This window comes from Herpailurus yagouaroundi, unplaced genomic scaffold (genome assembly GCF_014898765.1).
Source record: "Herpailurus yagouaroundi ecotype Mexico unplaced genomic scaffold, PumYag 182, whole genome shotgun sequence".
NCBI lineage: Eukaryota > Metazoa > Chordata > Mammalia > Carnivora > Felidae > Herpailurus > Herpailurus yagouaroundi.
Window position 1 is genome coordinate 3,860,589 of NW_024412413.1, and position 12,435 is coordinate 3,873,023.

General features: G+C 65.0%; 1 protein-coding gene across 1 annotated transcript in view; it reads left to right on the plus strand.

The window, feature by feature from the left end:
* Nucleotides 1-12,429, plus strand: part of WNT7B (Wnt family member 7B) — a 42,006-nt gene extending 29,577 nt beyond the window's left edge. Inside the window, exons 3-4 of the mRNA XM_040490559.1 lie at nt 5,526-5,797; nt 11,534-12,429. Of these exons, the coding sequence (XP_040346493.1) occupies nt 5,526-5,797; nt 11,534-12,013 (752 nt within the window). The 3' untranslated portion in view covers nt 12,014-12,429. The remainder of the gene's footprint in view (nt 1-5,525; nt 5,798-11,533) is intronic.
* Nucleotides 12,430-12,435: the final 6 nt, after the last annotated feature.

A 12,435-nucleotide genomic window follows, 5' to 3' on the forward strand; every position in this document is an offset into this window, starting at 1 on the left:
GTCTGAACCGTGTTGGCCACGAGCACGGACGTGCACAGGTGCATACGCTCGCTCACACCCGCGGGAACCGCATTCACGTGTAAGCCTGGGTGTACGCCCATGGCCACACGCGTGTGCGCACACGCGCACGGAGGTTCCACGTGGGGCACGCCTCTGGCTCAGCCGCTTGGCCGTTTTGGAGCAATTATCTTCATTTTGCAGGTGAGGAAGTGGAGACAGGGACTGGTCTCCGTGACTGGTCCAAGGCCCCCCAACTGGCCAATCTTAGGGTCCAGACTCTGAGCCTCCCCTCTGGGGCTGTGTGTGGCCCCAGACTTTTGGCCTCACCTCAGTCACTTCAGAACCTCCAGTATGGGCTCCACTCCCTGAGCTGCTGGGTGACACGGGGCAGCACACTGTCCCTGTCCGGGCCTCAGGTTCCTTGCTGGGGACAGAAGGATAGCGCTGGAGGGGCCTCAGCTCTGAGGTCCCAGAGTCTCGGCTTCCCTTCTCAGAAGGGGCCAAGTGCATTTCCTACCTGCTTCCCCCGGCCTGCAGTCAATCGGGTCATTATGAGCTCAATTGTGGTCTTCAAAAAATAGTGTGCCAGGGCCCTGGGGACGCCAGGAGGTGGCAAGTAGCTTTGAGGGGACAGCGAGGGGAACGCACGGGGCATATGGAGGATGGGTTTAGCCCTGCTCTCCCCTGGAGGGCGGGGGTAGCTCTGTTCTGCCCGCCTTCCCGATTTGCTCAGGAGGGGACATCCGTCCCCTCCAGGAGCTGCTCGCAAAGATCCGCCTGGTGTCCAGTGTCCTCCTCTGGGTCAGGGCGAGGATTGACGGGATGGACTAAGCCTGCTAGGCCCTGGGCCTGGTGGTCTGGCTGGCACGGTGAGGGCATGGGGCAGGCAGGAGGCTGCTTCTGCTCTCTCTGAGCCTGGCACCCAGCAGGGTCAGGGAGGGCTTGACCTTGAACAACCTATAGGAAAGGCATAGAGGTGCATAGTCCCCGAGGGGCCCGGTGCCTCAGTTTGCCCATGTAGCAGCGGTTTCTGAAGGCTGTGCTGCTCCGGAGATTGTGGATTCATCCAGAATATGCCTGGAGGGAGCAGCTGGGCAGGCCCGGCTGGGTCGGCCCCAAGGAGGAAGCCCAGAGTGATGCCTGGGCCCATCCTGGGAGCCCTGGGCTTTCCCTGCTCAACCCCCGCCGCCTGAGTCCTGCTCACCATTTGGTGACGTGAGGGCAATGGCCGTTTGTCCTATTTGCTCTCAGAGCCGGGGCGTGGAGCGGGTGAGAACTGTAAGCCCCACTTTGTAAATGGGGACACAGGCTCAGAGAGGGTGTGTGACTGGCCTGGAGCCACACAGCAGATATGGCTTCAGGTCCAGCGCCCTCCTGCCTGTTCCACCCTCCGTGTCCTGCTTTGCTGAAACCTTGGGCCCTACGGGGCTAACGGTTCTTGCCTTGACCTTCCAGGCCCAGGAACGGACTGGCCAGGAAACAGCGGGCCCTGCCTCAGGGGCTTTGCGCTAGGCGGGGATGGGTGGGGTCAGGCCCCGGGGTCTTGAGGTCATCTCACAGATCTGGGGAGCCACCAGTGGTAGCTGAGCTGGGCCCACAGGTTTGAGGGGCTTGTCACCCACCTGTTCTCACCCTGAAGGAGGATTGTAGGCAGTGCCCCTGGGGCTCGCGGGATGGCCCCAGGAGTGACCTCGGGAGGGGCCTGCCCCCCCATCCGGGTCTGCAGAATAGCGCGGTGATGCCCCCACCCCCGTGGGGCCGCGTGGGAATGACACGAGGTGTGTGCGTGCAGAACACGGGTGCCACAAAGCCCCCCCGATCCAAGACCCAATGTCACCCTCTGGGATTCTCCCCAAACTACCCCTCGCCTGCCCCCCCCCCACCCCCCATCGCCTCCCCTCGCCTTCATGGCGAGACAGGGTTTGGCCCATTAGAACCAAATAAAAAAGGAATTAGCGGGAGTGGCCGCCCCATGAGTAACCGATGAGTAACCGAGAGTCTGCGCGGGGCCTAAAGCAGGTGACGCCAGGAGCTGGCACAAAGGACGGAAGGGAGACTTTCGAGAAATGTCCTCCAGGTGCACGGGCCCGGCCTCCATGCCTGCTTGGGGACTTCAGGACAGCAGGACGTGTCGCATTCTGGGTAGGGGAGGGCCGGGTGGCAGGTTCCGGGGCCTCGGCGGGGAGCGCCCACGCCATCCTGGCTCGGGCAGGGCCTGGCTGTGGGACTTGGGACTCCATCCGCAGGCCTCTTGGTGCGACTGAACAGTCCTTTCACCCCACCTCCTGGGCGCCTCGCTCTCGACGTGCCCTCTGCGAGGCCAGCTCCCGCCCCGCGTTCACCTGCCGGCCACTCGCTGAGTCCCAAGGGCCACGGAGGGTCCAAACGCCTCGCTCCGGGGGCTGCGTGTGCCTCTTCCGCCCGAAGTCCCTCAGCGGCAAAGAGACCAGGCTGAGCCCCAGGCCCCACATCCCTCCCTCTGCCCCTCGGGGCTTTGATGCAACTGCCTGCGTTCAGACCCTGCTCCGGCCACTAAGCCCTAGTTCAACAGCCTCTCTGTGCCTCGGTCTGCTCACCCGTGGGATGGGCCCGTGACGAGCCTGCCTCGCACGACTGTCTGGGAGCTCAGGGAGGACATGCGTGGGGGTGAGGGTGTTTGGCATGCGGCGGGAGCTGGCGGGTGACAGCGGGGATGAAGGAAGCATGCCTCCGCTGACCCGCTTTGCTGAACGGTTCCTGTAGCCGGAGCAGGCTCTGAGGCCCAAATCCACAGCAGCGGCCCCGGAACCAGGGCAGAGAGCACCATCCACTTCGTGGGGTGTCTCTGGCCGCCCTCACCTGGCTCCCCCGAGCCTCGACGGCCTCTTTTCTCCTTACTCTTGAGCTCACACTTCTAGCGTCAGATCAGCAAACGATTTCTTCTTCTTTTTTTAAGTTTTTATTTGTTTATTTGGAGAGAGAGAGAGAGCAGGAGAGGGGCAGAGAGAGAGAGGGAGAGAGAGAATCCCAAACAGGTTCCATCCCAGCGGCACTCGGGGCTCCAACTCACAAACCATGAGATCACGACCTGAGCCGAAGCTGGATGCTTAACCGACTGAGCCGCCCTGGTTTCCCCTCCCCCCCCTTTTTTTAATGTTTATTTATCTATTTTTGGTAGGGGAGGGGCAGAAGGAGAGAGAGAGAATTCTAGGCAGGCTGCATGCTCAGATTGGAGCCTGACAGGAGGCTTGGTCTCGCGATTGAGAGATCATGTTCTGAGCCGAAATCAAGAGTCGGACCTCAACTGACCGAGTCACCCAGGCGCCCTCAGCAAACTGTTTTGCACCTTGGACCTTTGCTCCTGCTGTGCCCACCGCCAGGAGCGCACACACCCACGTGCACTCATCCACTCATATCCACACACAACACACACCTTACTTAAGGTGTCCCCTCCTCCAGGAAGCCTTCCTTGACTCCACCCCTCACAGAGGCAGGTGGGGACGTCCTCTGAGGTTCCGTGACCCCCCCCCCCCGTGCCCTTTCTTACAAAGCTCTACGGTCACCTCCCCTCCCGGAGCCCCCGAAATGCTTTCGCGCACCCTCCCCCGCGGCGTGCGCCTGTGTGCCCGTGCGCGTGACCTCGTCGGCAGGCCTGCTGGGCTTGGGCAACACCAGCACCAATAGCAGGGAGTTTGGTAACCACTTCGCACCCGACACCCTTCCCTTCGGGTAGCCTCGGCCTGATTTAGAGCTGGGGAGGGAGAGCCCCATATTCTCCCTTGACCCTGCGTCTGCCTGGGAGCCCCCAGCCGGCCCGCCTCGACGCTGCAGGGCTGGGGGCTCCTCGGTGCCCCTCAAAGGGCAACTGTGCTGACAGATGCTTCCCACAGGAGTGGTGCTGGGGACAGTGCCCTATGCCGCTGGTTGGCAGGTCCCAGGTGGTGGCAGGTGTGGTGGGGGGAGCGGTGTGGGCAGGAAGGGCCCGGAGAGGAGCAGGGGCTGGACGGGAAGGCAGAGGCGGCCCTGTGTCCTTTGCAGACCTCGGTCTTGCCCAACGCCACCCTCCCTTAGCTCTTCTCAGAGGACGGACGTTTTCAGGAAGCTGTGCCTCCTCCTTGGTGGCAGAGGTCGACCAAAGCTTCCTCGGCACTGGGTCTCTAAGACCAACAGGTCCTCAGCCCAGATGGGAGGACCCCCAGGGAACAGGAAGCCCACCGAGGCGAGCTTCCCCCCAGCAGGCTGTAGGTGAGGAGGGGACCCCAGAACACACATTCAAGGCCGATCACACAGCTGGCATGCAGGGTGGTGCTTAGTGGTTGTTCACGGAAAGGACTTGACCTTCGACCCTCTGGGGCCATCACTCTAGCCCCCACTCGCAGGGACAGCGGTCAGGCACTCTGAGGGGCCTTTCCGATCACAGGCACAGGCTCTGTGCAACTACAGGGGCGTCACCGAGCTCCAGGCCCACAGTGCCAGCTGCTGAGGACCTCACAGACCGGGCCGTGGCCTGCAGAGAGCCTCGGGGCTCAGGGGCAGGAGAGGCCGGGCCAGGATGGCGGGATGCCCGGGGCCCAGCCGGAGCCTGTGGAAAAGAAAGATGAATTGGCTCTGGACCCTTCCATCCAGGGGGCTGTGGGCCCCCGTGGAGCCAGGACGGCTCAGCTACCCGGCTGACTGGGTAGACGGCTTCAGGTGCAGTGAGAGTCAGATCCGTGACTGGGGGCGGTAGGTAGCCCAGGCCCCCTTCTGGCTGGCAGTCTGGAAAGGCTACCTGGAAGAAGAGGCATTGGAACCGGTCTTGGACAATCATGAGGCTTTGGACAAGGAGGGCAAGGCCGTTCCCCTGGAAAGACCAGGAAACCCCCGGAGCACAGGAGCAGCTCTTTCCGGAAGGAAAGAGACGTTGTTTTGGGCAGGGGACGAAAAAAGGGGGATGGGGAAGCCAGCTGGGCTCGGACTGAGGGCCTTTCCTGCTCGGGCAGAGGAGACCCAGTGAGGGTGCAGGGTAGAGGTGCACTGTGGGCCCCCTCGCTGGTGGCTGGGGGTGGGGGAGGCAAGGAGGACGGGCACCCAAAGTCTGGGCGGTTCAGGGGGGCGTCTGGGCCAGGCAGGGGTGCTGAGAGAGAGGAGAGCCCCAGGCAGCCGGGGCCTGGGGATGGGGGGACAGGGGGTGGTCAAAGCCACGGAGGCGGCAGCAAAGAGCCTGGAATAGGGTGGGGGGGCGGGTGCTGGGAGGCTGGCCGAGTGGAAGGGGCGGGGCACAGTCCCCAGTGCCCCCCTCGCAGAGCCCGCCCCTGCTCTCGCCCAGGGTTGGGGCCCTTGGGACCGGGAAAGGAGGTGACAGTGGTCTCGAGTGCGGGTGGCAGGGCCGCGGCCACGCGCCTGCCACTGTCCTCACCACAGCCCTGCTGGAGGGGTTCGGCCCGCCCCCCTTTGCTGAGCCCGGAACTCAGAGAGGGCGAGCGCAGAGGCCAGGGCGGCCGGAGACGCGCGCGCGCGGGGCCTCACCGCACGCACCCCATCCCCCCATCCCCCCACCCCCGCAGGGAGCCGGGAGGCCGCCTTCACCTACGCCATCACCGCGGCCGGGGTGGCCCACGCGGTCACGGCCGCCTGCAGCCAGGGGAACCTGAGCAACTGCGGGTGCGACCGAGAGAAGCAGGGCTACTACAACCAGGCGGAGGGCTGGAAGTGGGGCGGCTGCTCCGCCGACGTGCGCTACGGCATCGACTTCTCCCGGCGCTTCGTGGACGCCCGTGAGATCAAGAAAAACGCGCGGCGTCTCATGAACCTGCACAACAACGAGGCCGGCAGGAAGGTAGGGCGGGGGCATCCGGGGAGGGGCGGGCGGGGTGGCTGCCGCCTCACCAGGGCTCCCCGCCCCCACCCCCGGCCCTGAGCCTCTCCTGGGGTGGGGTGGAGGGGGTCCTTGGGGATCTGGACCCCAAAGGTGTGTGGTGGGTGGCGCTGGGCCTGGTCGGCCCCTCTGACCCTCCCAGAGGCCTTACTGTTCCCATTTCGGAGGTAGGAAGACTGAGGCTGGGAGTCAGGAAGTGATGTGCGCGTGGCCAGCAGCTGGGGGGTGGCAGGGCCGGGACCAGGGCCCAGCGTGGGGGCCACAGTCCCATGTCCCCGCCCGGGTCCCAGAGGGGTCGTACCAGCACACCAGGAACGCTTCCCGGAGGAGGTGGCCTTTGGCTCAGGTTGCCCTGAGAGAGCAGCCTGAGGAAGGGTGGAGACTGCAAGTTGGGAGGTCTTGAGGAGCAGCCAGCTTCACACAGGGGGCGGGTGCAGCAGTGTGGGGCAATCACGGAGGACGTTCAGGCAGGGCCACACTGGGGCAGAAGTCAGGGTGAGCCCGGCCCCGCCTCAGGGAGATGAGGGCCCCAGATACTGGGCCGGGAGGAGCGGCCACCATGGCGGCAAGATGGCCCGAGATAGAGCGCCAGCCGAGCGGAACGCCTCTCCAGGTCTGGTTCCCCGGCCCCAGGGGCTGCACCCGGGGCACCAGGGCCTGCGGGTCTCTGCAGGCACGGGGACAGACTTGCCCGCCCTCTGCCGTGGGGACCACAGCTAAGGCCACCAGCTGCTCGCTCACTCACTCGACGAACGTTCCCTGCCCCTTCTTTGTGCCTGGCATTAGCTAGGCTGGGCACGGGAGACAAGGAGTAAGAGTGGCCGTGGTCACGGGAGCCCCCGTGGTGCCAAGTGGGTCCACTCAGGGGTGCAGAGGACAGATCCAGGAGCAGTGAGAGCTTGGAGACGGGGCGGGGGCAGGGCGGGAGCAGAAGCTCTCCGGAGGAGGTGCTGTCCCAGCAGGCCAGAAAAGAGCACAGGCAGAGGGAGGTGGCACTGGGAGCAGGGGCCGGCCGCCCGGAGCAGGCCTTGAATGCCAGGCCCAGGGACTGACTTGATCTTGTAGACGTGGTTATTAGCTTGGCGTCCAATGAGTGCACGGGTGGACGAATGAAGGAAAGAGGGACACAGTCTTTGCCTCCAAGGAGCTCACACACGGCGCGGAGGCTCCATTCTTCAGGCACGGACACATCCCCCCCTGTGCCATGGCAGGCAGAGGCAGGCAAGGTTCGTTTACCTGGAGGCATGGGGAGGGCTCCCTGGAGGAGGAGGTTCCTCTTAGGTCCCGAGGAAGGGCTTTCCAACAGCCCTGGGAGGAAGGTCTCACCACCCCCCTTTTCTGCACGAGGACAGTGAGGCCCCAGGTGGGCAACAGAGATACCGGGGTCCCCGGAGGCCTGGGCCCTGGTTAGTGCTTGGTGGAGAAGCATCCGAATAAGCAGCAGAGATGCAGGGAAGGGCACTCCGGGCACAGGGACCAGCACAGCCAAGGCCGGGACGTGGGGGTGGGATTCCGGTCACAGCTTCGGGGCAGTAAGGCCTCTGGGCCAGCTTAGGGTGGCGGCGTGTGGGACGGGCCCCTTGTGCAGGGCCACGAGGGCCAGGCCGGATTCTGGCCTCTGGGCGACAGGTGCCGTGGGACAGGTCCCTGAGACAGTGATCCCAGCAGCCTGAGGGCCAGGGGACCTGGGTGGAGGCAGGTCAGCGCTTGGGGTCTTGAACCGTGAAGCCGTAAACTGAGATGAGGGGTAGGAGGGGAGGGCCCATCAGGGCAGGGCGGTCACAGGAAAGGGCTCCACAGGGCTCAGCTGCCAGGATTCTGGTGCTGGCCAGTGCTGCCCCTGACTGCGTGTGAGTCTTCCTCGGAGCCTCGGTCTGCTCGTCTGCGCCGCGGACGCAGCGAACCTTGTGCCCCTCCCCCACTGCCCTTCCAACAGCCCCCGACCCTGAGCTGGGGAGCACACGTGTGGTCTGAGCCTTTGGCAAAGGCCGTGACCTTGGGGGGCGGGGATCCTCCTGCTCCCGCTAGCACGGAGCTTGGGGGTGGCAGTGAGGGGGAGCTGTAGCTTTTGAGGGTTCCACGACTGGGTCTGGATCTTCACAGGTTCCCCCCCCCCAGTGCTGGGGTGCCCTGGTCCCCACCCTAGTTTGTCCAGGCCACCCCGCCCCCTCCCACTTGCTCAGGGCCCCAGAGGTCAGCAAGGCGGGTGGGAAACAAGCTGACTGGTACCACACGAAGTCCCATGGCCTGGGTGGCTCAGAGCGACAGAGATTTTTTCTCCTAGTTCTAGAGCCGGAAGTCCTAAATCCAGGTGCCAGCAGGGCCACCGTTCCCCGTGATGGCTCCGGAGTAGGACCCTGCCTGCCTCTCCCTGCGGCCCCAGGCGCTCCTCGGCTTGTGGCCTCATTATCCTGGCTGCCCCCCTCTGCACATGGTCCCCAACCTCTGGGTCTGTTTTTTCCCTCCTGTCCCTTACAAGGACATGTGTCCTCGGAGTTAGGGCCCACCCTGGTCCAGGATGGCCTCATCTCGAGCCTTAATTACACCTGGAAAGACCTATTTTCCAAATAAGGAAATAGGTCACATCCTGAGGTTCTGAGTGGACGTAAATTTCGGGGAGACACTATTCAGTTCACCACATCCTCAGTGGGCCAGTCCTGGGCACTGTTATCAGGATGGCTTTGGACTCCTCTCGTGGGTGACGGAGGTCTGAAGTCAGTGATGGCACCGGGAGCTGGGGCAGGACCCCCGTCAGCTGGGCACAGCCCCTACCCGACCTCATCTAGGTCGTGCCCCAGGGGGCACGTCCTTCCCATCCTCTGGGTGAAAACCCAGGTCCAGGGAGGGGTGACTTCTGCGAAGTCCCCAGCTGGGAAGCTGCCGGCCACGCCAGGCCCCCAGGCTGGCCGGACCGTGTGGCCACCCCTCTCCTTCACGGCCCGGGCACTGAGCAGACAGCTTCACCTGACGCCTACGCCCAGGTCAGAGGGCGAAGCAGATGTGGGCCTCGTCCCCCGGGGCCTCGCAGGCCCATGGAGGGTCAGGCCACCAGGGAGGGCCCAGAAACAAATGTGTCACGTCCCTCTGTGGCCCCAGGCTCAGAGCCGCCTGCCCGCGGCTGTTGCCGGAGTGGAGTGTGCATCGCCTCCTCTAGGATGCCGGGACCCCCCCCCCAACCCCCCCGCCACACGGCCTGGGTCTGGGGAAACCGAGGCCCCGCTCGTCTGGGCGAGGCCAGGTCACCCCGCACCCTCCCAGGTGGTCTCCTGGGGCAGCAGGGCTGGCGCCACCATTGCTGTCACTCTTATCTTGAGGCCACTGGAGACGGAAACGGCACATTCTTGAATCCTGTGATCACTTCCCAGGGGAGGCTCAGGCCCCGGGGACCCAGCCAAGCGAGGATGCGAGGATGCGTCTCCTTGCTTTGCAAACCGCTGCCCAATCGGCTCCATCTGCCCACCGTCACCGGCCTGGCCGTGCAGGGTCCGAACGTGCCTGGGCCGGTGGGCAGGAGGGCAGGAGGGCAGGCGGTGGAGGCTGGGCTGCCTGGCCTTGAAGAGGATGGGGAGATGGGCGGGGGGGGGGGGGCGGGGGGGGGGAGGGGGCAGCCGTCCCGCAGGCTGCGGCAATGAGGCTGGTCCAGCTGGCCTGGATACCCCTGCCAGGTCTCAGGCCATCGTGGCCTCAGGAGGCATCTCCTGGGCCAGCAGCCCGGGGTAGGGGGCACTGCCCTCCAGGCTGCGGACTCTGAGAGAGGCATCCATCTGGCCACTCTTAGGCCGAGGGGCATACGTGGCAGGGCGGTGTGGCCAGGGCAAGAGAGGGGCAGGTTAGTGGGGGAGGATTGATGCAAAAATGAGCATGGGGTAAGGGTGAGGGAGGGGAAAGAGAGGTCTGGCCAGGATGAGCACAAGTGTGGAGAGAAGGGTAGGAGGCAGGCAGGAGGTCCAGACATGCGTTCCCTTGGTGGGGGGCAACCCGCCCTTCACCTAGACCCCCCAGAGCTGACTTCCGGTTCGTGCCCTCAACCCAGACACCCCTCGTCCCGCAATTCCAGTTCTGAATATTCCTTCCCCCGGGTGCTGGGGCCCTCCCCCACTCAGCCCTCCCCCGGTAGGACATCAGCCTCCCCCTCCCCCTAGCCCCCTCCTCCTCCCAGCCTCCCGGGCCTCCAGCCCCCAGACATCATCCACAGGAGGGAATCCCACCCACCCCCAGGTCCTAGACACCAGCCTCAGGGCCTACCCAGCACCCACGTGATACTCAACGTGGGCTGAGCTTTTCCTCTGCAGACCTTGCGCTGCCCCGTTCCGGGAAGACCTTCCCCTCTGCCTAAAGAGCTTCTGCTCCTGCATCCACACCCCATGCAGGCACCCCTCCTCCAGGAAGCCCTCTTACCACGGCAGGGGTAGGCTCTCAGAGCGCCCGTTTGTGTCGGCTTCCTCTTCCCTCCCACACCGGGCTGGGAGCCCCCAGGTCCTTGCCGAGGACCAGAGCCCCAGGTAGCCAGGGTGGGGGAAATGGGATGGTAGCTGGCCCTGTGGGATGTTTCTTTCATTCATTCATTCATTCATTCATTCGCTATGGGTCCCCTGGTCTGGGCCAGGGCTGGGGTTCCGGCCCAGGAAGCAGAGAGTGGCCAAGTTCCTTCAGGGCTGGGCTGCTGAAGTGAGGCCACCAGAGCCCGGACAGCTGACAAATGGCCCTTCTGCAACGGTGGGGCGGCAGCTAATGATTCCCCATCTTTAATCAGGCCGGCTGGCAGGGTCCTTTCGATCCAGGTAAATGAGTACCTGGGGTCAGGGCTGGCTCTGGGAACCGGCCTTCCGGGACCACGGAGGGAGGCCCAAGGAAAACACACCCTGCACCCGTTGTGGGCCCTCGGGGAGCTGGGGAGAAAGAACAACACCGGCCGGGGGCCGGCTTCCCAGCAGATGGCACGCCTGGGCCTCGCTGACCCGTGCACTCCCCTCCTGCTCATCCACCCCCTCCGCCCTTCAGCAAACACGCGCAGAGCTGGGTGCGAGCACCAGGCTTTCGTTGAACAGCCAGCCATTTATTAAGCACCAACTACGTGCCAGGCCCTACCCCGAGCATGAGGGCAGGGGGTGGAGAGATGGAAGGGTGGGGATCTGCAATTAATAAGCACCTACTGTTGCTGGGCCTGGATCACCGCCGGGCTGGGTGCGATACCAGCTTCGCCACATTGCTGCCCTGTGACCTGCACGCGGCAAGCCGCGCGGCTGAGCCTCGGCTTCCTCCTCCGCGCGTTGACCTGAAGGGTTGTGAGGATTTAGTGAACCACGTGTGATAAACATCCGCCGTGTTCTGCCACGTTCTGGACACTCTCACTGGACCCTCATAAGGTCCTCTGCAGTAGGGACCTACGGTCAGCAGCCCCATTAAACGGACGAGGAGACGGAGGCTCAGGAAGGAAGGGGAGGCACTTAGGTGTGGTCGGACAGCGGGAAGTGGGGGAGCCCTGGAGGACGGGGGCAAGTGGGAGCGGGGACGCCCAGGCCCTGCGGGTGAGCACACTGGGCCCCTCCGCCCGGGCGCCCGCAGGTCCGGGAGGGCTGGGGGCGGGGCTCCCGGCCACGCCCGCATCAAGCCCCGCCCAGTCGCCCGCAGGTGCCGCAGGGCTGGGGGCGGGGCTCCCGGCCACGCCCACGCTGAGCCCCGCCCTGTCGCCCGCAGGTCCTGGAGGAGCGCATGAAGCTGGAGTGCAAGTGCCACGGCGTGTCGGGCTCGTGCACCACCAAGACGTGCTGGACCACGCTGCCCAAGTTCCGCGAGGTGGGCCACCTGCTCAAGGAGAAGTACAACGCCGCGGTGCAGGTGGAGGTGGTGCGGGCCAGCCGCCTGCGGCAGCCCACCTTCCTGCGGATCAAGCAGCTGCGCAGCTACCAGAAGCCCATGGAGACGGACCTGGTGTACATCGAGAAGTCGCCCAACTACTGCGAGGAGGACGCGGCCACGGGCAGCGTGGGCACTCAGGGCCGCCTGTGCAACCGCACGTCGCCGGGCGCGGACGGCTGCGACACCATGTGCTGCGGCCGTGGCTACAACACCCACCAGTACACCAAGGTGTGGCAGTGCAACTGCAAGTTCCACTGGTGCTGCTTTGTCAAGTGCAACACCTGCAGCGAGCGCACCGAGGTCTTCACCTGCAAGTGAGCGCGCGCGCGCGCCCCCGCCGCCGGCACGCGCGCGCGCCCCCGCCCCCCCCTGCCCTGCTGGCTGCGGTGTGGGGGGCGGCGGGGAGTTCAGGGCGCGGGAGGGCTGCTCCCACCGGCGCCCCCTCGCTGCCCTCAGGGGCTCCTTCCCGCCTTTCTCGTCACTTCCGGTGGTCGAGCGATGCCCAGAGGGCAAGGCTGATGGCACCGGTGTCCCCGGTGGGGCGCCCAGCGAATTCTTGTTCTTTTCTCTGGGGAATTGAACCCCAAGGACACACGTCCTGGAAAGCGAAGTGACGACAAGACTCTGAGTGTCCCCCTCCCCCACCTTGTGGCACGGACATGGATGTGCCATGCCGGCTGACCATCCCCGCCCCCACCCCGCGGGACTTTTTCCCTGGCCGCATCAGCCACAGGGCTTCC